This window comes from Acomys minous (genome assembly GCF_964271855.1).
Source record: "Acomys minous genome assembly, chromosome: 13".
NCBI classification, from domain to species: domain Eukaryota; kingdom Metazoa; phylum Chordata; class Mammalia; order Rodentia; family Muridae; genus Acomys; species Acomys minous.
In genome coordinates this window covers 80251693-80277125 of record NC_140495.1, presented here as the reverse complement: position 1 = coordinate 80277125, position 25433 = coordinate 80251693, and the positions used below count along the sequence as shown (strand labels likewise).

General features: G+C 44.3%; 1 protein-coding gene across 24 annotated transcripts in view; it reads right to left on the bottom strand.

The window, feature by feature from the left end:
• Positions 1-25433, bottom strand: part of DST (dystonin) — a 405299-nt gene that overhangs the window by 85885 nt on the left and 293981 nt on the right. For all 24 annotated transcript variants that reach the window (XM_084754651.1, XM_084754634.1, XM_084754655.1 and 21 more), the window contains 13 exons: positions 24661-25209; positions 23472-23648; positions 15817-15940; positions 12766-12974; positions 11894-12211; positions 11352-11518; positions 9697-9853; positions 8710-8836; positions 6470-6532; positions 5705-5946; positions 4741-4870; positions 2642-2841; positions 780-1278 (listed from right to left, as the gene is read on the bottom strand). In XM_084754651.1, coding sequence (XP_084610777.1) covers positions 780-1278; positions 2642-2841; positions 4741-4870; positions 5705-5946; positions 6470-6532; positions 8710-8836; positions 9697-9853; positions 11352-11518; positions 11894-12211; positions 12766-12974; positions 15817-15940; positions 23472-23648; positions 24661-25209 — 2962 coding nt within the window. The remainder of the gene's footprint in view (positions 1-779; positions 1279-2641; positions 2842-4740; positions 4871-5704; positions 5947-6469; positions 6533-8709; positions 8837-9696; positions 9854-11351; positions 11519-11893; positions 12212-12765; positions 12975-15816; positions 15941-23471; positions 23649-24660; positions 25210-25433) is intronic.

The window sequence follows — 25433 nt, the reverse complement described above, 5'->3', positions numbered from 1 at the left end:
TTTGAACCTCCGCAGGTCTTGTGTGTGGTCAATAACCCATTTTGTATAAAATACAACCCTCCCCCACTTCTCTGACTTTTCCACATTCCGGGGGCGGGGGGTTTAAATCAGTTGCCAGGTACTTTCAATTCTGAGATCAAGGCAGGACACCAACTCATGCAGATTCTATGCTGTCATTGTGAAGGAAAAAAAAAAGTCTGAAATGGGTGCTATAATCAATATAAAAACTGAACCAATTAAAAAACAAATCCGATATGACTAGAGGCAAGGACAGGAAACTAGCATGACTTCAGAAACAGAGCAATACCCTTCACTCGCTCCCCTGCATCTAATAATTGCTGACATTTGTCACAGAGTTATTGCTACAGGTGAGTGAGCGAAATAGGGAAACCCACACATTTCTCTAGAAAAGCTTTCTGTGCTTGAATCATACAAAGACGTGGTATGATGAAATGAGACAAAGCCTTTAAAACAATGATGCATCTATTTTTCTGTTGAAATAAGACAACATAGCACAGGAAAAGTGTCTACATATTAAAAAAAAAAAAAGAACAAACGGAATATGCGGAGTTAAGGCCTTTGCAGTGTGTGGACAGGGTGCGCAGCATCTCCCTCATCTGTGCAGGACTTCCAGACTGCCGTGGGACTGTTCCCTGTGCACCTATGCCCACTGGGGCAGGGCCCTTTTACAGTCACAAATTATCACCAAGAACTCGGAAACAGCAATACAGGTCATCAATTTCCGACCAGGAAATCAGTGTGTAAGAAGAGAGACAAACCTGTCTTTTGTTCAATATCCTTAAACGATTTTCGGATGCCCTCCAGCTGCCTACTGAGCTCTGCTTTCAGGTAGTCTTCCTTGACCAGTGCTGACAGGTCCTCGCAGAGGGCCTGCGCCTCTCTGAGCTGCGTGCTGTGCTGCTCTATCTCCCGCTTTAGCTTCTGGGCTGCTTCCAACTGCTGGTTCACGGCATCGGGCAGCGTGCCCGTGGCAAGGCTGCCGCTGAGCTTGCCATCCAGGTCACTCAGGGTGGCTGAAAGACTTCTCAGGAGGCTCTGATACTGTGTGCTTTTGACAATAGCCTGGTCGATCCAGTCACACCTGTCCCTCAGTTGTCCTGTTAGGCTTTCCCACTTCTGGGTCACGGCTACCAGTGGCTCGTTCGCAATCCCGAGTAAGGAAGGGTCTTCCCCAGGCCTGCTCAGGATGCCCTGGCCAGCTGCTGCTGTGAGCTGCTCGTACTGAGGTTTCCGAGTGCCGAATTCTTGCAGCAGGATCTAGGTTAACCGTGGAAAATAAACAATGGGGTGTGTAACTAGTTACAGAAAACATAAATTTAAGCATCGAAGCAGGTAGAATCGGCACCTTAGCTCTGTGGTTTGTCTTGAATTTTCTTTCAATGTTTTCCTACTTTTTAAGGGCAGTGCGGTTATCTGAAACTAATGGTCCACGGCGCTTCGCAATTAATGACTTGTTGAAAATAATATCACCTTTCAAAGGGTAAGGAGGACGAGATAAACTGTTGCCTGGACAAAGGCTCCCTCACAGGAGATACTGCTATTGAGTTCACATCACCAACGCCATGTTTACCTGGCCTCAATCATGCTTTTCTCTTGGCTAGCTCAATCCTCCCCAGCATTCTATAGTGAAAAAAAAATGCAGTGATAACTGCTTACTATGCTCAAGCACTCTAGGCTTAAAAGAGGTTTTTTGTTTTTGTTTTTAAATAGTGGACTTACTGATGTTCACAATCTTTACTATAAAAGTTTTAGACATAAAATCTTAAGGCATAGAATGCAGAGAGGCCCATCATGGCTGTCATTAGAAAAGACCCCAAGATGCCTTCCTTGTGGTACACTTAATCTTTTATTTTACATTTTTACCTATTTCTGTATTTAGTTACCTATCATTTCAGACTGCTCAGACTAGAAGCAAGTATTTCTCCAGATAGTTCCTTTTTATCTTTCCATCTTTGTTCTCTTTATATCATGAGCAGTTATGAACTAGAACCTGTCAGTGACATGTCTGGCTGGAAGGAGCTCCTCCTCCCTGCTGGGGCCCCTGCTCACCTAACAGAAACACAGCTGCAACCACGAGAGACCTTGAGCCACTCTGCCCAGGTTGGTTAGGGATTTTCTTTCCCTTCTGATGACTGAGACTCACCTAATATACTCGGGCTCTAAGATGGCCTCTGCTCCCTCAGTCTTTTTTTTTTTTTTTTTTTTTTGTCCTCCTTTTGCCCTGCCTTTGCCTCAGGACCATACTGCGTGAGTATTATAAGTCTCCATCAAAATGAACAAGGCCTCATAGGATAATTTATAAACAACACAAGGTACATACCAGCCTACCATCACTCAGACAATCACAATCACCCTTGAGAGACGTCCGTAGTTTAGTGGGCCTGCAACAACTACAACCAGATACACAGAGGATCTGCCTCCCTACCCCCCACGCTCCCTGCGCTGGCTCAGGGAGAATACTGTGGCTACTTCATAGCTGCCGTTCTCCGAAACCCCTGCTTTAGAGAGTACGTCCAGGAGCAGGAAGGGATGCACTGGCCACGTAATGTGTTTACAGTAAAAACATCTGTCTTGCTAGGTCCAGGGGCTGCATCCCAGTCAGCCCGCAGGCAACACTCACCTGTACCTGCTGCCTCTGTGTGTGCAGCATATTTGGGTCAATGGACAAGGGTCCGAGAACACTGACCATCAGTTCTTTCTCCAGAAGCCACTGCTTTAACTGGGCCTCTGTGGTCTGGAACTGAGTTAGATTATTGGAGGATTCTTCTAGCTTTTGTTGCCTATCAACCGTTAACTGGTTGAGTTCTTGCCACTTAGTATCTGAAAGAAAAAGGATGAGGCTGGCATTTGTTTTTAATATCACCATTGAACACTGTTAACCACGTGATTCAAAATAATATATAGTAGATGTCTTTACTTTTTTTTTTCCTGTTTGGCGTTAGGATGTAAACCTAGTGTCTTAATCCTAGGCAAGTACAACACCACCTATAAACTACATCTCTAGGCCTTGTTCATGTCTGATAACTCCCTCATATTAGTTCTAACTTAAAAGAAGCATTTACGTGAAATAATGCAAGTGTTCTGTTAGATCATGAGCTGGCCATTCTAAGATGTCAGTCACTGTGAGATGTGCTCTAGAGAAATCAGCCATGACCACCTGATCTCTGTGCCAGGACCTCAGAAGGCCTGGACTAGATCTTACCCTCCGCTAGGAAGCCATCTTGCTTACCTAGTCCCACAGAGCACTGAGACAAGCACTTAAGCCCATCTGTCATTCCATAAACAATAACTGCTCGGTGCGATTGGTTTACTTCATACATTTCATGTGGTTCCTATGTGTGTGCACATGTGTACATATGCATACATGTGTGGAAGCTGAAGGACAACTGCAGCTGTTGTTCCCGGAGCTGTGCTGTGCACTGTTATTTGTTTTGTTCTTCTGTATGAGACAGGGTCTCTCACTGGCCTGGTACTTGTTTTTCTCTATGAGATAGGGTCTCTTATTGGCCGGGATTTGCCACATTGTCTAGGTTGTCCAGATAGCCCGAGGGGCCTGCCCGTTTCTGTGTCCTCACATTGGGGTCACAAGGTTGTGCTATCACGTCCAGTGCTTGGGTTCTTATGCTGTCCTGATACTCATAAGCCAGGCAAGCACTTTACTGACTGAGCTGGTTTATTAGCTCCAAGAGATTTTTTTTGGGGGGGGGGTAATTTGGCACTATATATTAAAGGGTAAATGTTACTTGGAACACAGTAGGTGACTTTTATTTAATGTCATCACTCTCTACAGCAAGTTCCATCCAATCCAATAGAATCTGAATACCAAGGCTGTTGACAAGAGCAGACAGGGTGAAGAGCATCAAGAGGCATTTTAGGAAACGCATGTTCCTCCCTCCTCCCTCTAGTCTAAGATGTCTGACAATACTCTGCTCAAGTAACTCTGACATTCAAAGGAGAACCTCGGATGCAGGGGAAACCATAGAGAGCTGGATGCTGTCTACCTCTGAACACTAAGAACGCTTACTTGTTTATCAGCTTATGACGCCTGATAATAAAGAGCAGCAGATTTGAAATAACTGTAACAGAACAACCGAAAGAGAAGTCATTTCAAGGACGGATGGGCTACACTTCACACAGCTCATGCTGTGGCCCCTAGTTCTGTCTATAACTTACTGTAACCTCTTGACAACAGAGTGAAGCAGGGAAACTGACTTTCTTACTCTTCCTGCCTCACACACCGAAAAGCCCTTTGAAGAAACTTCTACATCTACAAGCAGTTTATGCTAAGACAGTGTGGGAAGGGGAGGGTTACCCTGTGTTCTCTCAAGCCTGGCTTGAGAGAAAGAAGAGCTAAAAAGACAGTGCTGGAGGAGCCCCAGAAATGACCTCACCAGAGAAGGGAGCCTGCCCGTTCCACGTGACCGAGTGAAAGATAATCTAGTAAGGCATTGAAAACTGTGAGCATAGAGCCGATGCACTTTATTATCAATCATCCACCTTTTCCGTAAGAACGGCCGAGTGCCAATTCTCAGAACAACGTTTTTGTAAACCATGATTTTAAATATTAAAAACAAAAACAAAACAGCAGATTCTGAAACATTTAAAGAAAATCCAAATGCACACAAGACTGCTGGATGCTTTCTGAAAAACACGCTGATGACCATGACAACAACCTAGTGCCTGTGAGGCACAGCACAGGGATGACAGGGATGGACTCACCCATATCGGTCAGCGTCTGCTTCCAGGTCGGGGCCTCGGGAGCCTCTGGGTTCTCCTTCAGAAGTTCCGTCAGCTTGTCCTTTAATTCTTGCACTTTGTTTACATTTTGCTTCAGCTCTACCTCAAATGACTAACAAGGAAAAAAAAAACCTAATTAACTACACAGAAGCATGACATCAAAAGACAAAAAAGCACCATGATGCTACAACAGTCCCTCCCCTCTGGTACGACCGGGAGAGGAAAGCCCCATGGTCAAATGCTGGAGCGGGTGAGCACCTAGGTTATGGAGCCGATAGATGTTATTTTTATTCCATCCATCTTCAGCCATCAGGTACAGAAACGCCACCGAGGAACACTCTAACTATGTAGGTAATGAGCAACTCTGTCACTAAGGAGAATTTCCGGTTTTCAAACTGCTATGGGCCAAGGTAAGCTGTTCTCAGTGAGACGGCAACTGATAAGCACATCAGCCTTGGTAGAGGCCTCCAAAATCTGAGGCTCTACTTGGGAACAAACACATGGTAGAATTCAAATACAGGTTGATAATTTGCATAAATGTTTGCCATCACGGTGCCACTGTGAAAAACTACTTTTCTAATCTTGACAGCTACATAAATACTGTCCATTAAAGAGTATTAGCTGCCCCACTTTATAATAGACAACAAAACAGGCCCTGAATATACTCAGCCTTTAACTACATCTTTCCTAAGAGTTGACTAACTAATATCCCAGATTTAAGCTAATTTAAAGATGGCGAAGGACTCCTACCCAACAGCTGGCTCCCCTTTATAATGTCAGAGGGCTGGATTATTAATTGTCCCAATCTACAGAAAGACAGATTTTATCCAAACTCTAAAATTATCTGTTGAAGGGCCTAGGTAGGAAACAGAACAGGGCTCATGACCACCAGGGCTGCTTCTAAGTTCCAGTCTCTCACGTCCTTCCTTCCCTGTACCCAGCCTACCTTACTCTGCTCGACTTGCACCTTCACAGCCTCCGTGTCTGTAGGTGTTGGGGTCTGGTGCCATTTGCTTGCAGTTTTGTCCATCTTCTGTAACCACTGCATCATTGCACTTGATTCTTCCTGAGCCTTTTGCAGCTTGGAGAGCTTAGTGTTCAGTTCTGTGATTTTATCCTTGAGTAAGAGGCCCAGGTCTTCGTAACTGTGGCTTATGTCAGTCATGTCCTTTTTAATAGATGTTAAACCTACGAGTAGAAAGAGAAGTATACTTATGCATGTTGAGGGCTTTGGAGAAAAGCTACAGAATTAAATGTGTTGTACGTGGCACTTCCTTCTATTATGTCACGGTTAAGCCTGCTACAATAGACCATAGACATTTTAGAATAGAAAGGCCGGGTCATACTGCTAGTTAATGGCAAATAACTCATGAACATTGCATAACTGTGAAGTGTGAGAGGTAGCAAAATGGAACATAAGCCTAACCACTATACTATAGTTCTTGGGTACCAAACAACAAATTAGATCCAATGCTAGCCCAAGTAGAAATGTATCTTAACAAGAAGGAAGTAAAACCAAGTATCAAAGTAAAGCACTGTTGTCTTGTTTTGTTATCTCAGATGGAAGTTATATCAATATATTCATGGAGACTGTGGCCATTTTAACTAAGGTTTAAGATTTCAGTATAACCCCGAACACCCTGAACTCTAAAAGGAGTTTCTCAGAAACATCGAATTTCATTAATCATGAACCAGATGAGTTACTATTCACCTTTATTTGCCAAGAAATCCTGAGTATTTGTGTCTGTTCCTTCACCATTTAGTATTACTCCACCTGAAAAAAGAAACAAACAAACAAACAAATAAAATGAAGTAGCCTCGGATTGCCCTCAAACTTCTACCCACTAACTACAGATGACATTAAGCAAACGGTTATGAAGCGTGGCCATTTAAGAATGCCGTTGCCTATTTGTACAAGAGTGACAAGATGTCTTACTTTCTACTGTTTATAAATTAATCAGGAGTTGATTCCTAAATTAACTGATGATGTAGTCATCTCAATGATAATGCAACTGACGTCAGAAGGTCTCAGCATGTATTTATTAAATAAAGCAAAGTAACTGAGAAGAGAGCGTCTGCTTTACCTAATGACTAAACACTGTCTGTGGTATTTTACACAATGTTATCACAGGCTTAATGAAGGCAGGATGATTTAAAAAGACAAGGTAGCTTCTAAAGGGAAAGCTGAAACAAAAACCTATTGCTATGTTCACAAATGCTGAGACAGAGAGAACACGGGTGCAGTGCCTGGGCCTGCGGGGTAGGACTCTGCTGAATTTAAATGCCAGCTCTACTGATTATTAGCTGGGCGCCTGGAAGTGGATAGGTACCATAAAGCTTACATGGTGTAAGAGCACTGTTAACCCACTGTCTACCAAACAGGAACTCCTTAGTGAGTCATCATAGTTATTATGATTATCTGTCACAGCCTTTTACCATCATAACCATCTGGTATTGGCATGTTTCCATGACCACAATGGTAATATAATCCAGCTTTCTCATGCTAGCACCCATTGGCTGTCTATCAAAGCAGAGAGATGTCCATACAAGCACAATCAACAGAGACATTAGAACATCTGAATGTTCTAGCCCCACCCAAAAAAAAATCACGTGCCAGGCATTTTACACAGAAGTGAAAGCCCCCTAGACTCTCCAAACCAATTCCAACAAAGAAAACCAAGTAAGTGCATAGGTTTTAGTCCAAATATAAAGGAGACAGGAGGAACTAAGATAAAGTAAAGACAACAGAATTCCTCTTCTTAAGAGAAATCGACTTGGCATCTCAGGAAATCTTATTAGGGCAGAAAAGAGAGAGCACTGCAGCACATACAATACGGGCATTCCTTGAAAGGGGATTAACAGAGTGTAATAAATGGCTGGTTGAGAAAAGTGCAGCTGGAACATGGGTGTGACCCACAATAGGGACAGCTGGAGGCCTGGTCAGACCAGAGAGGCCAGAGGGCACACAATAGAGATACGAGACTGGCCTTCTGTCTATTCTTCCACTTAAACAAAACAATAAAGCACGCCTTACCAAAAACACTGTGTTCATATTAAATTAGTTCGGGAGCCAACATTTTTATGGAACTCTGTTCTGTGGCTGAGAAGAGTGGGGTGTGAGTGTACAGCAAGCATCAACTGCTTTGGGAATGATGTGCAGACAGGCAGACAAAAACAGAGTGGGGGGGGGTTGGAATTGCCTCTGTAAAGGAGAACCCACCCCTTGCCTCTCTTCTTTACCAGGAAACCAAATTCATTTCTTTTCTACATAGTATAATGAGACTAGAAACAGCTCAAAGGGAAACTACAATACCTCGATGTGATTACAATAAAAAGCAAGCAGGCTGGAACCTGACCAGCCCCTCCTCTGTGACCCCTTGTAATCCGTACCTGCTTATGTTTGTAGTATTTAATAAAATCAAACATGGGAGGGGTTTAAAACCGGATCAGTACAGATATTTTCCCACAACAGGTTTTTTTTTTTGTGTGTGTAGGTATATGTATGTATATACATGTTCCTACGCTGTGTATGCATGTGTCTGCTCCTGCATATGGAGGCCCACAGCGGATCCTGAGTATCTTCCACTGTATTTTCTGCAGCAGAGCCACTCGCCAGACCCGGAGATCAAGGATCCAGTCAGCCTGATTGAAGGATTACCGTGAGTGCTGTGACTACAGCCCGGCTACCATGCCCACTCATGTATAAAACATGGGTGAGTACCGGAGATTCGAACTCCGTCCTCAGGCTTGCACGCGATTTATCCGCTGGGTCATCTCCCCATCTTTCCACGACACATTTCAATGTGCCTTTAGAAGTCATCTGTCTTACCTCTTTGACTTTGTATTTCTGGGGTGATTTTTTTTTTAAATTTATCATCATAATTTAAATCATACGACATTAACACGAGAGCCCTAGTTCTTACAGGCTGGCCGTGAAAACGAGGCACATACCTTGTTTGACTGCTGCTATGGCTTTGGCAGGGGTGGTCACGGCACTGATCAGGTTACACAGTGAGACCCCACTGTTGTTGGCTTTATGAATTTCTGGTGCTTTCAAACTCCACTTTTCTTGTAATTTCTTTAAACACAAAAAACACATTAGTTTTCAGTCTTCCGAGTATCTTCAGAGTTGGACATCATAACTGAACTTCTTAAGCATATGTTAAAGCAACAATGACTGTGGGCCCAGGTGACTGTTAGCGCAGTTGGCAGAGGAGAATGGGTCAAAGCCCATTCTGTGTTCTGCCCCCAGCCACAGCGGGAGCCAGGCTGTGTCTGGGTGCTACGGGAATGTTCCAGAGTAACTGTCAACTGTAAGTCTGCAGGGCTATCGCAGGCGCAGCCGCATCCTGAGGTATGTGACAGGACAATAAAAAATAAACATGGGGGCACAAAATTCCGCCTCATGCTGAGTTTTAACTACCAAAATTTCAATGATGCTTCAAAGGTACATGATTTCACTCTAAGAAAAATCTGACACACTTAGCCATAACTTTTATGACTTAAGTCAGATGACAAAATACGTATACACTATTTATGCAAGAGACTCAAATAACCTGTCTACCAACACTGGTTAAAGTAATATACCCGAGCTGGTGTAGACTTCGTACATGAACGCAAGGGTCGCTTTCTTACTACTTGGAGGGAAGGCATTAAAAAAAGAAAGAAAGAAAGAAAGAAAGAAAGAAAGAAAGAAAGAAAAGAAAACTAAGTTGAGATTTGACAAAGAAGAAAACTTCAATATTAGGGAGGATAATGGCTTACTAACATATCTTTTTTTTTTTTTTAATAAATCAAATTAACAAAAAGGTTATGTCCTTCCTTGAAATGATGAGCTTTTGGGAGACCAGGCTGCCTGATGTTAGACTAAAGCACTTTTATGCTTCCTCACTAACACAAGCAGGCAAGCAGAAGGTAGTGTTAGCGCTATTGTGCCACCTTGGTTTCTTCCAGACATTTCCCCAAGTCCTCTGCACCAAGAGACGGCTTCACGACGGGAACCTGCTTCCTTGTTTCTTTTATCCATGTCTTCAGTGAGTGTGCCAGGGCTTGGAAGGCACTCAGCTGCTCCTCACAGGAACTGATAGCTTCTTTTCTAATGAACAAAATGAACGGTAAGTTAAGCTGCAAGGCCAGATGCTCCAAGAGGCCAGTTCTTAACCAGTGGTCGTGAGTTCTAAACTGAGCTCAACTTTAACAACCGTTTTCAATGGCCAGAACAACTCTTCGACACCAGGCTCAAGTTTTCTTATGTGGCACATGAACTCAGCTAAGTTACTACTTGATTCCTTAAGCAAAGCTCATAGAAAAAGAGGGAACAGTCAAGCAGTATGTAAGCCACGATGAACAGTACTCTATAATGCTATATAAACTCCAGCAACTTTGACAGGCCCATTTTATATAATGCTTAACGCTAGCAGGCAAAGAGCCAAAAAACCCCCAAAACCAAAACAAACCAAAACCAAGAACCAAAGATCATGTGTACACTGCTGACCCGAGGAAAACACAGGCCATGCTCAAAGACGAGTTAACTGAGCATTTCAGAGTGATGGCATTTCTACCTCTCCAAAGAGATGTAAGCCAGCAACTGGGGGGAGGGTGGGGGGGTGTTAACAGATGCTCACCCTCCCCAACACACAGGAGGCTCCACTCTTAACTCTATGGGCTCTTCTATCAGTCAAGCACAGGGCCTATGAGGACTGCTACACCTGACATGGGGATGACTCGTGTGCACATGCGGCTTCATGTGCTGGAGATAATTACTGATGACCACATGGCTTTAATGCTTTAACAGGCTAGATAGTACCTACAGTTAAAACTGGAATAGATAGCCTAGATTACGCAAAGAAGCCAAGGACATTTCTCCTGTGAGAAGTTCAGAAACAGAAGCCAGAAGTTTTAGGTAGAGAATTCTAAGGAAACTAGATAAAAATTTGCCTCTGAAACATCTTTTTGGGGCTCTTTCATATAAATTTCATAAAAGTCAGATGTGTGTTCTAAATGTGAGACAGAAAACGTGAAGGTGCAGGATAGAATCACAGAGCATCGCAGGTCAAACTGCACCTACTGCCTTGTTCTTCGTGGACTTGTTGCTCCTTCGCTAATTAGAGAAGTAAGCTGCTACATTGAAAATGTTATTAAGAATGACACTGAAATGATGCATAGCGTCTGAACTGAGACCCCCGAAGCAAGAACCACTACTTTGCATGGTTGTTTCTGTCTTTGCGAATAGGAAGGCAATGTTTGCCGAAGAAACCGCACACCCCGGTGGGCTGAACCATTTCTGTAACATCCCACCAGCACCACCGTGCTCCCACAGTGCTTCCGGTTTTTAGATAAACAGTGTTCATTATTTTAGCAAGGAGCAGCTTGATGTTTTGGTTGTTGTGTTTTGCTTTTTAAGACACGGTCTCACTTCAAACTCTCTGCAGTCCCCCGCTGGACTCATGGGTATATGTAATGCACAAATACAGCAACGGCCGGAGACTCTCCACTTTGGAAGGCACCTCAGTCCTGCACTCCCATGAATAAATGCAACTCATCGGCTGAGTACCCCCGAGTGGAATCAAACACCTTTTTAGAGAGGTTCTTACTTTTCTTGGATAGTATCCTCCATTTCTTTGAATTTCTTTGACAAATTGTTTGTCTTTTCAAACACCAGCGCTTTGTCCCCCGGTAAGCCGTGGCTGGATATCTCTTTCAGGAGGCTATGCAAAGCTTCAAGATCTTTCTTGTGTTCTAAGAACTTAGTAGTTGATTCCTGCAAAGTATTAACACCAGTCAGATAAGCGTCAGATAAGAGTCCCATCCGACCAGAAGTGCCTATGAGAGCAGAGTCGCTTGTGAATCCACTGCACAGACTGTAAGAACTATGTAAAATTCCCTGTAGGAAACAGTGAGTCTTGTACTCTCTGTTTTTGCTTCTCTGTGGTTTCGGCATGTGCAACGACTGTTGTAACAGCTATGATATGTGTGGTACATGGTTGTTTTCTATTCAGTGGGCAAATGCTTCAAGGAGAAACCAGTATGAATCGGTCAGAATAAGGACTGCTACTTAGACTATTGATAAACGTGTGAGCTTGTCTTAACCAGGCGACGTGTCTGGCACTGGGACTGCTGAGAAAGGAGCACACACCTGCACATGCTGGGACAGCTCTGAAACATCTTTCCCCGGCATGTCCACCTCAGTGAGCGCCTGGCTCTGTGTCTCTAGAAACATCTGGAGCTTTTCGGAGAGCGTCTCAAACTGCTCTACTTTGGCCTTCAGCTCCACCATCTTGGCAAGCTTTTCCTTATGTTTCTGACTCGCTTCAGAGAACCGAGCAGACAGGTCCTTCATTCTGGCTTGCAGGGAGGAGGCGGTGGATGGGTCCGTCGTCTCTATGAACGTCTTCACTTTCTCATTCATGGCGTTTATGCTGCTCTGACGGCCTGCAATATCCTGTTCCAGCATCTGGAATACAGCAGTTATTGTATGTATATCTTCCCAGCATGCAAGCTGGAACAACCTGTGACTAAAAAGGCTAATGGATGGACATGAGTGACATGTTTGCTCTTTTTCCCTTGAGGAAGCCAGTCCCAAGCTCCTCAAGGGAGAGTGGAGAACAGCTGGCTGGCTGTTTGGAGAAGGCAGGAGGTGGATGCTACCCAGCGAGCCCTGGGGTCTAATGCAGCCTGGGGATTAGGCATGCTTTTAATGTTTAAAAGGCTTGGCAACAGCCAGAGTGATCTGATGAGCCCCATGAGCAGCTGGCTGGAGCAACGATAAACAAGATTAGATACAATGTAGCCTTAAACCCTCCTTAATGAATAGTGACAAGTATATAAATCCTTTTCCAAGTTCTATCACAAAAATTATCTGCATTCATTTGCACAAGCGCCGGTTGCTACACAGAAGCATTCCTCTTTATCTCCAAGCCTTACCTATTCCTAAACATAAATAACTCATCTCAACTGCAAATGGAACTCTTTTCCTTTAAAAAAAAAAAAAAAAAAAAGGTCACTCACAATGTTTTTACTGATGAGATCCTGGAGAGCTGCAGAGTTTAAGGGCACTTGACCTTGCTTGACCAGGGAGCTCTCCACACTTCCCATCCAGTCCAGCATCTCGTCCAAGCCGTCCTGCACGCTCAGCGAGCGGGTCAGCGTGATCTGAAGCTTTTCGTTCCGGTCACTCACAGACTTGGACAGATCGTCGTATCTCCCAACCATGTCGTCTGCTCCGGACAGAGAGGGGCGTAGTGAGCGCAAAGTCCCGCTTGCCTTGTTCTTTTTTTTAAGAGCACTTTAAGATTAACAATTAGGTTTCCATAAAAAGAAAAGTTGTGATACGTTACCAATGAATTATCGGATCATGGATGACTTTTAGAAACGCATGAATTGAGTGGAAAATAATACGATTAAAAAAAGTTGTTGTTTTTTTTTCACACGCCTGTCATTTGCACCTGGAAAGACTTTGAGATGCACAAACATTTGAAGTGTCCCAGAGAGATGAAAGCAAGGCCTAAACAGCGGCCACTGCAGTCACTTTTCTGTCTGAGACTGCTATGCCAATACTTAATGCTAACTCTTTGGGAGTGGGTCCTAAGACGACATCCTGCTATGCACACACTCATGCTCAGCTCTTCTCACAATCAGAAACTTCAAACGAACAAAAGTAAGAAGAGGCAAATGCATAAGAAAACAGGGTAACAGTGCAAATCTACTTAAGATATGACTGTGCTTCTAAAATATAAACAACAGAACTCACTCCCGAGTTTAACAGCAGACAAGAGAGAAAAATGAGTTTACTAGAAGAGCCTATCTCCTATGATATAACTTTACTTTGAATTCTTAAGATCTAGGATAAAAGAAAGAAAAAAGAAAAAGAAAAGATAAAGAAAACTACTACCTTCCACCTGTATCCTCTTGAATACAAAGTTCTATATCTTGCCATGTGACATCCTATACTGTGGAGCAATGACAGGATCAAAGAACACTACTATTAAATTTCTGTCTCTCTTTGGAAAACAACTTGTTTTTTTTTGTTTGTTTGTTTGTTTTTCATCATGATTAAAAAAAAAACATTTCTTATGTAAAGACTCAAAACGGCATTTCGGTTCCTTCTGGATCTTTCAGCAGAGCACGACGTGGCATGAAACACTAGAAGTCGTGGCCTAGCGGCTCTGTGAGTGAGTTCCATCACACGCTTGGGCTCGGCCTATGGCACATGATTCAACGGCAAAACAATTTCTCCAAAGTTGTTGCGATGCTACAATAGGAGAAGACAGCTTAACAATTTCTCACCGACTAGGAAAGTGTGTGTGTGACTGAGACGATCACGGCTCTGCTGGTCAAAGTACAAGGAAGCTCGGGAGAACACTGAATGGAGGGAGCACTGCTTTGAACATGCGCTGAGGGGCTACAAGGAATCAAGTGGCAAATGACACAGCCACGACATGTGATGCATCACGCCAAACCAATTAAAGCTGCTTTCAAAACCTTAATATGTTGTGTGTGCTCCTGTTATAGCAGCTGCACATGTCTGTGACGCCTTTTTATTATTATTATTTTTTTTTAGACAGGGTTTCTCTGTGTAGCCTTAGCTGTCCTGGACTTACTTAGTAGACCAGGCTGGCCTTGAACTCACAGAGATCCTCTTGCCTCTGCCTCCCAAGTGCTGGGATTAAAGGTGTGCGCCACCACGCCTGGCTCATGTCTGTGACTCTTGACCCGCCTACTACCTCCCCATGTATTTAGGTCTAAGACCTACAGTGGTGGTATCTGGAGATGAAGCCTTTAGAATCCCATGGTGTGTGTGTGTAACATATATGTATATATTGTTTGATCAGTTCCTTGCATAAAACTTTAACCCTTTGGAATTTCCTGAGTAATAAAAAGTACTAGAAAAATTTCTGTCATTGTACGCGTCTGTTGGCCCCGTTTCTCACACACAGTCTTTAACTGTCTCAGCAAATCCTTGATCAGTTCAAGGCTAGCCTGGGATACACATCAACCTCGTGTTTTTATTTTACTTTTTAATCCAAGATATATATTTTTTTAAAGTTATTTTTTTCTTAGAAAAAAAATCTTACGTAAATGACTCTGTATCCTAAATAAGTTTCACATATTCCTGGACAGTGACGCCAGAGAGAAGCTTCAAATCACTGATGTAACACTTGAAATAATGAACATTTAGCAGCAGGAGAAGCCAGGTATGGCAGCTCATGCCTGAGGTCTAGCATTTAGGAAACTAGCATGCGAAGGATTGCCTTGAGTTCAAGACCAGCTTGGGCTACACAGTTATTCTCAGGCCAACTTTGGCTACAGAGCAAGACTTTGCCTTAGAAGGAACAAAATAAATAAATAAATAAATAAATAAATACAATAAAAATTAAAAAAAGGAAACCATCAAGATGCCTCTTCACAGACACACAGTAAGAATGCTCTTTTTCCTCCACACCTCCAAGCTCAGGTCTTTTCCCAGGTGGGCTTACATGACAATATATTGGAACCAAAGGCCAAAACCTTAGAACCACCACTCACACTTTCTTCATATGCTTTAATATTTTGTAGGCTTTTTTTTTCTTTTTGGTTTTTCAAGACAGGGTTTCTTTGTGCAGCCATGGCTGTCCTGGACTCCCTTTGTAGACCAGGCAATCCACCTGCCTCTGCCTCCCTGAGTACTAGGATTACAGGCGTGCACCACCACACTCGACTAATTTTTGTAGTTTTGTGTTTTATTTTTAGATATGATAATATGATAAAATGCACATGTAATTTATAATCACATGTGCCTTGAAATTACTTATTGACCAAAAATGCTTCCATGTCTTTAAGAATGAAGGGTTTAACTTGTGTAGAGTAGATTTCTCTTAACAGAAAATTTCTACTCAGTCCAATTTGGGGGCAGCATGAATAGTCATCCGGAAGACGTTTTCACTTCATACACACAGGCAGACATCACAGACCACGCAACTCACATCTGTGAGCACTTTCTCCTTATCAATGAAACAGCTCTATTTTGAATTTACTCATGAGACAGGAAGCAAGAGCTAAGACATTAGGCTAAGACCTTACCAAGTGTCCTCTGGATATCGTTCGTGGCAGGCAGTAACGAGCCCTTGGCATCCAAGAGCACTTCCGCAGTTTTCTTCAACTTCTCTACAGCAACCTGCTGACTTGATATCTGCCCTTGCAAAGCCTGTGGAATTAAGTGGGTTTTCCGATTATTCTCAGGAGGATCAACAAATTCCCAATAAGGAAAAGATGATAAGCTACACTGGATAGGACACACTATACGACCACACGAACCTTCACTTCAAGCTTATTATCCTGGACCTCTGAGGGCAAAGCGATTAGACAGCAGCGATCAACCAGCCTCGACGGTGAGCCTGGCACGCAATGAGTGAGCACTCTTAACAATCGTCCTTCTTTCGGCTCGTCACCTGACTGCTCCGTGCTCTCCTCTAATTTCCACTTGGATGCTCTGTACACACCCCCTACCCTCAAAGCCCAGCAGCAGCAGCAGCAGAACTAAACCCCCAGAGAAACCCCAGGACCATTTCTGATTCTAGGCCCTTGAATTCAGATTGTGTCATGGGTAATTGTTTAACTCAATAATTTATTGAGCATCTAAAAGTTAAAAAGCTTTGCTATGCTCTGGGGGGGGGGGGGAGGGAAGCTACAAAGCGTATGAGACGGGCTACACTCCTCAAAGGTAAGAGGAGGTGCTGGTGGAAGGCGAGCTCGAGGGAGAGCAGCAGGACGTGAGGACCAGTCAGTGGTGATGATGCAATGATGATGCCGGGCCCTGAATAAACTGTGGGAATGAAAAAGCGCAACAGTTCTCCACAGGACAAACAGAAGGTACAGAGATAGCCCCTGTCCTCAGCCGTGTGTGTGGCCTGCACGCATGAGAGAGATGGGGGGAGCGGGTGGGGGGGAAGAGGAGAGCAGAGGGGGAAGGAGGAGGATATGAGACTATGATCATGAATAAATAGGGCTGCAAAGGCCTCAAATGCCAGGCGGAGGGCCTGACAATCTGGTAGCAATGGGGAATTATTGAAGGCTTTGAGGAACCTGTCAGTAAGGGCATTTGCAATGCAGGGGGAAAAAATAGAAGAAATGAAGTGAGAAACAAAATGCCCGACTGAGAGTACCTTACGCCAGGACGAGGCAACCAGGGCTTTACCAAGGACTGAGGCACTTCTTGTACTCAGACTGCCTGGGCCACAGGCTACAGCAGGGTACAGGGAAGACTCAAAAGGACTGTTCACATTATCGAAAGCCCAAACACTTAACATAACCAGACTTACTATGACAGCATTTGACACAAAACAAAACAAAACAAAAAACAAAAAACAAAAAACAAAAAAACATGAGCTGTGCTTCCTCCGTGACTATGGCTATGCTGCTGGACAGTGCCCAGGACAGGATGACCAGTCATCACAAAGGGCGGGAACAAAGGACACAAGAAGACAAGAGGAAAGAAAAAGGCTGGGCTCTGTTGAGCTCAGGTAACTACCAAAATTTATAAACTCAAGTGAGAGCAAATTTCAGAGTGCAGAAGACTTTGTTTTGGAGTTTACGACTTCCAAATGCTGTTAGAATAGTACCCAGGAAGAAACAAACCGGCTGGCAATGGATGAGGCTACATGAACAGAAAGCAGAGGCAGGAGGGATTGCTAGGGCAGATGGTGCAGCAACATCAGGGAGGGAAAATGCATGGAAGGTGTTTACATTGCTGTGATGGGGAGGGGAAACAGAAATAATATAGTCAAGGAGGTAAAAACAGCCCGGAAGACTTCTACATCCAAAGCTGAATAAGAGGGAGAAATTAGACATGGGCTGACTGTGACAGGGAGCTCACACTGATAATTCAACCAAGACCATCAAGTCCTTGCAGAGGTTTCTACAGAGAGCTGGGTGGATAGGCGCAGGTCCACACTGGCAACGGGGTGAGAGGGGATTGCAGCCTGCAGTTCCTAACATCCCATATAGATTTCTGCCCACGTAGGTTGCCCAGCCTCATGGGTTCAACAATGGTTTTAAGAGCACAGAGGTAACCACAGCTCTCATTATGATGCTGCACTCATATGTGAGACTGAAATGTCTGGGCGGGGGGGGGGGGGGGGGGCCTGAGAGATGGCTCAGAGGAGAGAGTGCTAGCTGAAAGCATGAAGGACAGAGATCCAGAGCCCACACAAAGGCTGAGTGGGTATGATGGCCCTTCTGTAACCCTAGCATTTGCAGAGCCAAGACTGGCTCCTCAGGACAAACTGGCAATGTATCCTAACTCGCTGTGTCAGCCAGTGACCAGATCTCAGTACGGCAGAGAGCAACTGAGGGAGGCACCTGGCATCTATATGCACACGTGGATGAACACTTGCATACATTTAAGTATGCATACACAAAAGTGCACACCCAACTGCTGGTGAATGCATACCTGGCCACGGGCCATGGGTTTTTGTTGTTGTTGTTGTTTTGGTTTGTTTGTTTGGCTGGCTGGTTTTTCCGAGACACGGTTTCTCTGTGTAGCCTTGGCTGTCCTGGACTCACTCTGTAGACCAGGCTGGCCTCAAACTCACAGAGATCCACCTGCCTCTGCTTCCCTGAGGGCTGGGACTACAGGTGTGCATCACCATGCAGTCAGCTCAGGCCACGGTTTCTAAATGCTCCTTGAATATTTCCTCTGAGTGGAAATAGTGACCTTAAAGTTCCAAACCACAAAATCTAAAATCCCATTCTCCACATTTCTACTTCTGCTCGGGCTAACCCCTGATCACTAAGGCCAAGGGTCCTAACAGAGTCTATATGGTCCCGTCTCTATACTTCTTGGGCTAATAACAGAGTCTATATGGTCCCAATTCTCCACATACACAAACAACCAACAACCTTGCCACTTTTCCCACTTAAAGGATTTATTTTTTTAAGTCAAACTCTGCTCTGTATTTCAAAACACACAGACTTCTGAAAAATGACTTCTACCAGAGAGCCTGGTTTCTAACAGCAACCCTGGCAGACCCACTCACCTGTTTTACCTAAAACACACACGTGACTATACATGACTACACTTGCTTTGGTTTAAACCATTTAATGACTTCCCTTTCTAACAAGAGCTAAGACTGGAGCACGCCATAAAGACTCCAGTGAAGTTTCTATCTTTGGTTTCGTTGTTTAAAAACACTTTGCGTTGCAGTAACGCTCAACAGCACAGCATCCCTGGCTATTTGCTAAACTCAGTGCTTTCGTATCTCTATGCACCAACTTTTACATGTTGCCCCCAGATTAGCTTTTACTTAGACTTTAAACTTACTCAGGAAGTCTTTGTAACATCCTCACCTAGTCGTGTTAAGTACCACTTTTGGGAGTCTATAAAAAACCCTGTGAACATTGTTCCTCCAGCTGTCTCTGCTATCAAATTATCCTTCTTGCCCACTAGGGGTCGCTCTACTCAGCTCTCTATTTTTCTTCTCTTTTTTGGGGGGGGGAGGGGCAGGGTTTCGAGACAAGGTTTCTCTGTGTAGCCTTGGCTGTCCTGGACTCACTTTGTAGACCAGGCTGGACTTGAACTCACAGTGATCCACCTGCCTCTGCCTCCTGTGAGTATTGGGATTAAAGGCGTGAGCCACCACGCCCAGCTCAGCTCTCTATTTTTCTTTCTTTTTTCCCCCTATTTTCTAAATACTTATTCTTTTTTTAAATTAATTTATTCATATTACATCTCAATTGTTAGCCTTTCCCTTGTATCCTCCTATTCCTCCCTCCCTCCCGCTTCCCCCCTATTTTTTTCCTATTTTCTAAATACTTATTCTTTTTTTTTTTCAGCTCTCTATTTTTCATGGCTGACGCAGTGTTTGCGCATACAGTTGGCCTTCATGAAAGTTTTCTGTAATGAATAAGCCACTGAGTAATAAGTGAGATATCAAGAGAAACACCAAACTAGAACTGTTCCTATTGTTGTTACTGAAAACAAATGCCTAGAGTAAACGGCAAGTGTTTCCTTCACTATTGTGGGCAACCATGATGCTGCATAGATAACAGACATACAGACTGGAAGGCCTGGTGGCTAGCAAGAGACCCACGATCTGAACAGAGACGCCACAGGCACTCCCACACACGACTGCATCAGAGTGGATCAGTTAGTCACAGAAACCTGAAGAAATCCTCCAGGATGTGAACCTGCCACAGAGCAGAGTGCAGGACAAGGGGACAGCTTACTTACATCACAAGAGATAAAGTTAAGCTTATTCTATACCCAGAGAGCTAATAGTCATAATGACATCATTATAACTGAACCATAGTGTTAACTTATTCAACATTGAGGTAAATACACGAATTGTTCAAAAGTACCCTTACAGTGGTTTTGTTTGTTTGTTTGTTTGTTTGTTTGTTTTGATTTTTCGAGACAGAGTTTCTCTGTGTAGCCTTGACTGTCCTGGACTCGCTCTGTAGACCAGGCTGGCCTCGAACTCACAGCGATCCACCTGCCTCTGCCTCCCTAGTGCTGGGATTAAAGGCGTGCGCCACCACACCCAGCCCCTTACAGTGTTTCGAGTAGAATTCATGAAACTGGAGTGGGAAGGAAGCATGGTTCCAGAATACTCCAACACTGTGACCTAGGTCTCCTTGGTGGCATGGGGTAGGACAAGACAGAGTCTACAGCGATGGGCTCATGTTCAGCACATGAAAATAACCTGACTTTGCACCACGCTGGAAACCAGTGCAAGCCTCAAGGGTCCACCTTATCAGACAGCGTGACTTAGTGCTGGTTCCAGACCCTCATCTCTATACGCTGGGCTCAGATGGCCACCTTCTGCAGCTGTGATGAGGCTAGCATCTTAAAAGTCATTATAGCGCACTGACATGAGATGGCCAGGAGCTTTGCTGATGAGGTTTTCAACAATTCATGACATAACAAAATACAACTGCAAGATAAAGAGATAATGTAGAAAATGCTGTCTTGCATGTTTACGTTATTAAAATAAAAAAAATGAGATAGGAAACGCACTAAATACCAGGCTGGTCTCAAATTCCCAAAATTCCTCCTGTTTCTGCCTCCCCAGTTGAAGGACTGTAGGTGTGCTGTAGGTGTGTGCCACCATTTTCAGCTCTACCTCCAGCCTAGTAAGTGTTAAACAACTTAATAAAAAGGAAAAAGGAATATGAAGACTGGGGTGGTTTGAATGAAAATGGCCCCCAAAGTCCCTTAGGGAGTGGCACTATTAGAAGGTGTGGCCTGTTGAAGTAAGTGTAGCCTTATTGGAGGAAGTGTGTCACTGGAGGCGGGCTTTGAGGCTTTAGATGCTCAAGTCAGGCCCAGCGTCACTCACTCTTCCCACAGGTTTCAGATCCCATATGAGTATAGAACTCTCAACTCTTCTCCAGGACCATGTCTGCCTGCATGCGGAGATGGTTCGTCCCACAGCAGTAACGAACTAACCCTGGGAACCATGAGCCAGCCCTTTCCTTTCTAAGAGCTGCTTTGGTCACAGTGTCCATTCATAGCAACAGCAGCCGTAACTAGGACAAAGACTGCCTAATCGTCACGGAACTTTAATCTTATTACATGCAAGGATCATCTGTGAGGAAACTGTATCCAGGGACGTCATGAATCAGCTTTACTCCTGCGTGAGTTCAACTCTCTGAGCCGTCCCTGCCGCTGCATCTCAGACTCTTTGCCACACTCACCGGGTAAACCTCTCTTCTCCAAAGGCCCAGCCCTGTGTCCGTTTAATGAAAAGCTGCAAGGTTCTTACAGGTTTTCCTTCCCCTCTGCTTTCACTCTAGTTCCTAAAAACTCATTTATATGGGATGTAGCACATTGATACAGATGAAACTTGAAATGTTTTATTTGCCTGTAATTAAAATATTTTACTTCCTAATTATATGTTAGTCAGTCTTAAGAACTACTTTAAATTTCTGGCATTTCTTAGCAAAATCATCGCCTTACATGTCACGGTATCTCCATTGACATCATTACATATTCTGTCCTTAAACACATAACCGAGAGAACTAAACAGTTATGACAGATCTGGTCTCATATTTGAGGAAGAGAAAAAAAGAGAACAAAAGCAAATAAATTAATAGCAGGGCTGAAAGTGCGCAGGCGGTAGCAGGCAGCGGAATTAAGCTGAGGATGCTGGCCCAGCCCAGCATCCGTTCCTGGCATCCACTAAAGGGTGGTGACGACGTTCTGGCTCCAGGAGACTGTGCCTAGCCCGTCTGCACCTCCATCCTGCTTCCCCTCCACTGTCCTTTGCTCTTAACCCCTACATGGCCTTTGCAGTAAACTAACACTTCCTGCAGCGTTTTGGCAGAGCTGCAGATGTTCTAGAGGCATCTGTGGCCTTCCTTTCAGCTATCAGACTGTTGAAACAATGGGTCCTCGATAGTTGAAATTTCCCTGGGAATCTCATGCTGGGAGAAGGAGAAGGTTAGGGTCCTAACGCCAGCCAAAGGGAGAGCTTGTCTCCTAGAAAGGGATTTCACAGAGTTCCCACTACTTGTCACACCACCTTGTCAGAGACTGAAGCTGACAGGGATGGGCCAGTGATGGGTAAGACCACGCCCTGACAGGGCTCCTTGGTAATGCTTATCTCTTGCCTTCCATTCAAACTTAAACCTCAGGCCAAGACCCCGAAGCTGGGCTTATTTTCCTTCCCAATGTGGCCACACTGAGCACCTCTCTCCTCCCTCCTTTCACCATCACATGGTTCTCTGACTGGCCTACTGAGGCTGTGGCCAAGCCGAGCTTGTTAGGATTGCTAGGGTTTAGGTCCTGACCCTAGCAACTCCAGTGTCCCACCCACTGAAAGAAACCATCTCTAGATCAAGGAAACTTTTAAGCTCAAATCTTTATTTTATCATACTGAATAAGAATAGAGTATTAGAGAAAAAAATCTGTCCTTTAAATTTTTAAAAAATATGCTTTGGATTAAAAAAAGAAACAGAATAGAGAGTTACTTTGACAGTTTGTCTGACTAGGAGTTCAGCCGTCATGCACTTATGATGTCAAGCTTGCATTATGTGCTAAGGTGGTAAAGGGGGTTTATATCTTTATATACCATGAGGGAACATGCTAGGAACCCCCATACTGGACACTCTACTACATGTCTGTTCCTGAACAAATACTCACAGCGCACTTTGGGCCAGGTACTCCGTCTAGAGCGGTGGTTCTCAGCCTTCCTAATGCTGCTACACTTTAACGTTGCATTGACCCAGCCATAAAATTACTGTCATTGCAACTTCATGACTGTAATTTTGCTACCAGAAGGAATCATAATGTAAATATTTCTGTGCAGACTGTCTCAGGAGACCCCTATGAAAAGGTTATTTGACACCCAAAGGGGTTGCGATCCACAGGCTGAGAACCACTGTTCTAGATAGAGCACTGAACAGACACGAGCACCTGCTTCCACGAAGCTTAATTCTAATGGAAAGGGGGGCAAACTAGGAAATATAGTAGTAAATAAGTGGGCTGGGCTTTGCTGGGGTAGGAGGCGGACGCATAGGATGCAGCCAATAACGGCACTGTCAAACCAGCTAAGTAACAGTGGGATAAAAGGTATAGAGAATCACGCCCGGTCGGAGCCATCTGGTGGGACAGAATACTTTCCACGTGTTCCTCTGGCCCAGGGTAAAGCTGTCTGTCACCCAGTGAGGAGGGTGGAATTTTCCCGACAGAACTACCCAGGGGTTGTTTCTCTTTCTCTCTCTCCCTCTTTTCTTACCTTAGTCTCTTCTAGCTGCCTCTGCAGATTCTTGGGGTCCACAGCAATGGGCTCACGCAAATGTTTGCTTGCTTTAGCCTCGCAGGCCTGGAGCCCGGAGAGAAGTCCGCAGGACGCGTCTTCGTAGTGCTGGTATTTATCCACCAGGTCCTTGAGGTTATTTCCAAGAACACTGCACTGAGGACCGAAGAAGAGAAGGGAAGGGAGAGTTCGTGAAGTCCACTATTCTAGGTCAAATAACTTCAAGACGTATGGCCAGTAACTTGGGAGGAAAAACAGACTTCAACTGATGTTGAGGTTTATTTTATTTTTTCCTTCTTTCATGTGGAGAAGTCAAAAGGTAACTATAAAAACGAGAAGGTATTTCTAGACTTACAATAATAAAAAAAACCCCATTATTGATGACTGCTCTTAAATAAGAATGAATCACCAGACCAGGTAGACTCCTGGAATTTCAGATTATATATAGAAATGTATGAAAATACCTTTAGGGTTCTTTATTAAGTCATTTCTACACGTTGCACAAGATCAACACAATGAAGCCAAATACTTTACATTCAGGCAAAGCAAAATCCAGCACTCAAAGATGCTCTTCAAATCATGTATGGTGGTGGGTTAAGTCTGCACAGCCTATGTAGCAAGCAGGGAAATATGTTCTTGGGTCGTCTCCCTCCCCATGTTGAGACAGGATCTTGCTATGTAGCCCAGGCTAACCCGAATTTACAACCCTTCTCTTTTAGCTTTTCGAGCATGTACCACCACACCTGGCTTACAGTTTTTGTTTTTAACAGGTCTCTTAATTTTCCGTGGTCATAAAAGAGCAGTAGTCATTCATAATGAAAGCATAGCATCCAAATGCAGCTGTAGGACAGACAAACAGTCCTACAATATGTGAAGGGAACCATGACACTTCAGATGGTCAGGCCAGAGGTGGAGCCTCTCCTCCTGCTTAATATGATCCATCTAGTGGTCAGATTTGGTACTACAGAAACTGCTAACAAAAAACTGGAAAGGTTCTCTCAAAACTAAGTAACTTGAAGTTGCTAATTAAAAAAAAAAAAAAAGACATTTTCCAGAAATAGAGAAGATGAATAAATATTTTTAACTTCTAAAAGTGAAGAGGACAGGTAGAAAAAATATATCACAGACTGACCTCTGCTCAAAAAATTAAAAAGGAAAAGAAGATTACCTTAGAGTAGAGAGATCGGAAGCGGTCTGTGGCCTGATCCAGTTTAGTCTGAACTTCTCTGTATGTTGTGGAAGTGTCGATACTGTCCTTGTCAACCCTGTCATCATCTCTCTTGCAGCAAGATTTGGCAGCTTCTAACACCCTGTTTCCAGAAATGGTGATGTACCTCAGGTCGCCCTTGTGCGAAATGACATCTTCTGAGAAGCTCTTCTGCCTCCTCAGCTTGCCCGCTAACCCACTGAGGTCATCGGCGCCGCCTGCCTCCAGGTTCTCCAGCTCTTGCTCTGACTGCTGCAGCCAACGCTCAAACTCCCCGTAGTCGGCGTCAAACTTCGCCAGCTCCTCCTGCAGGGAGTGTGTCAGCTTCACCCTCTTCTCACACTCGGCCAGCGCCGTCTCGTAGTGCGCCCTCAGCTCCTGCATGTTCGTCCGCAGCTTCTCCTTCTCTCCGGGAGAGAGATGGTGGCCCTGCTTCTCTAGCAGGACTTGCGCAGACTGTGTGGCTACGATGACCGCCTGGTGCTGAGCCATGATCTTTTCGTGCTGTGCCTGTGTGGAAAGAAGGGAGGCACAACTTAGTGCTGTTGGGAACACTGTGGCCTCGAGGTGACCCGGCTTCCAGGATCCAACTTGGCTTCTCGATGCCCTTTCCGTTGGCCAAAGACAGTTAACAACAGGGAAATAAGGATGGAATTACTAGAGAAGTCCAATAGAGCTGAGGGAGCAGATGTCAGGAAAACATCTTATAGTTTCTTATAGTGACATCTTATCAG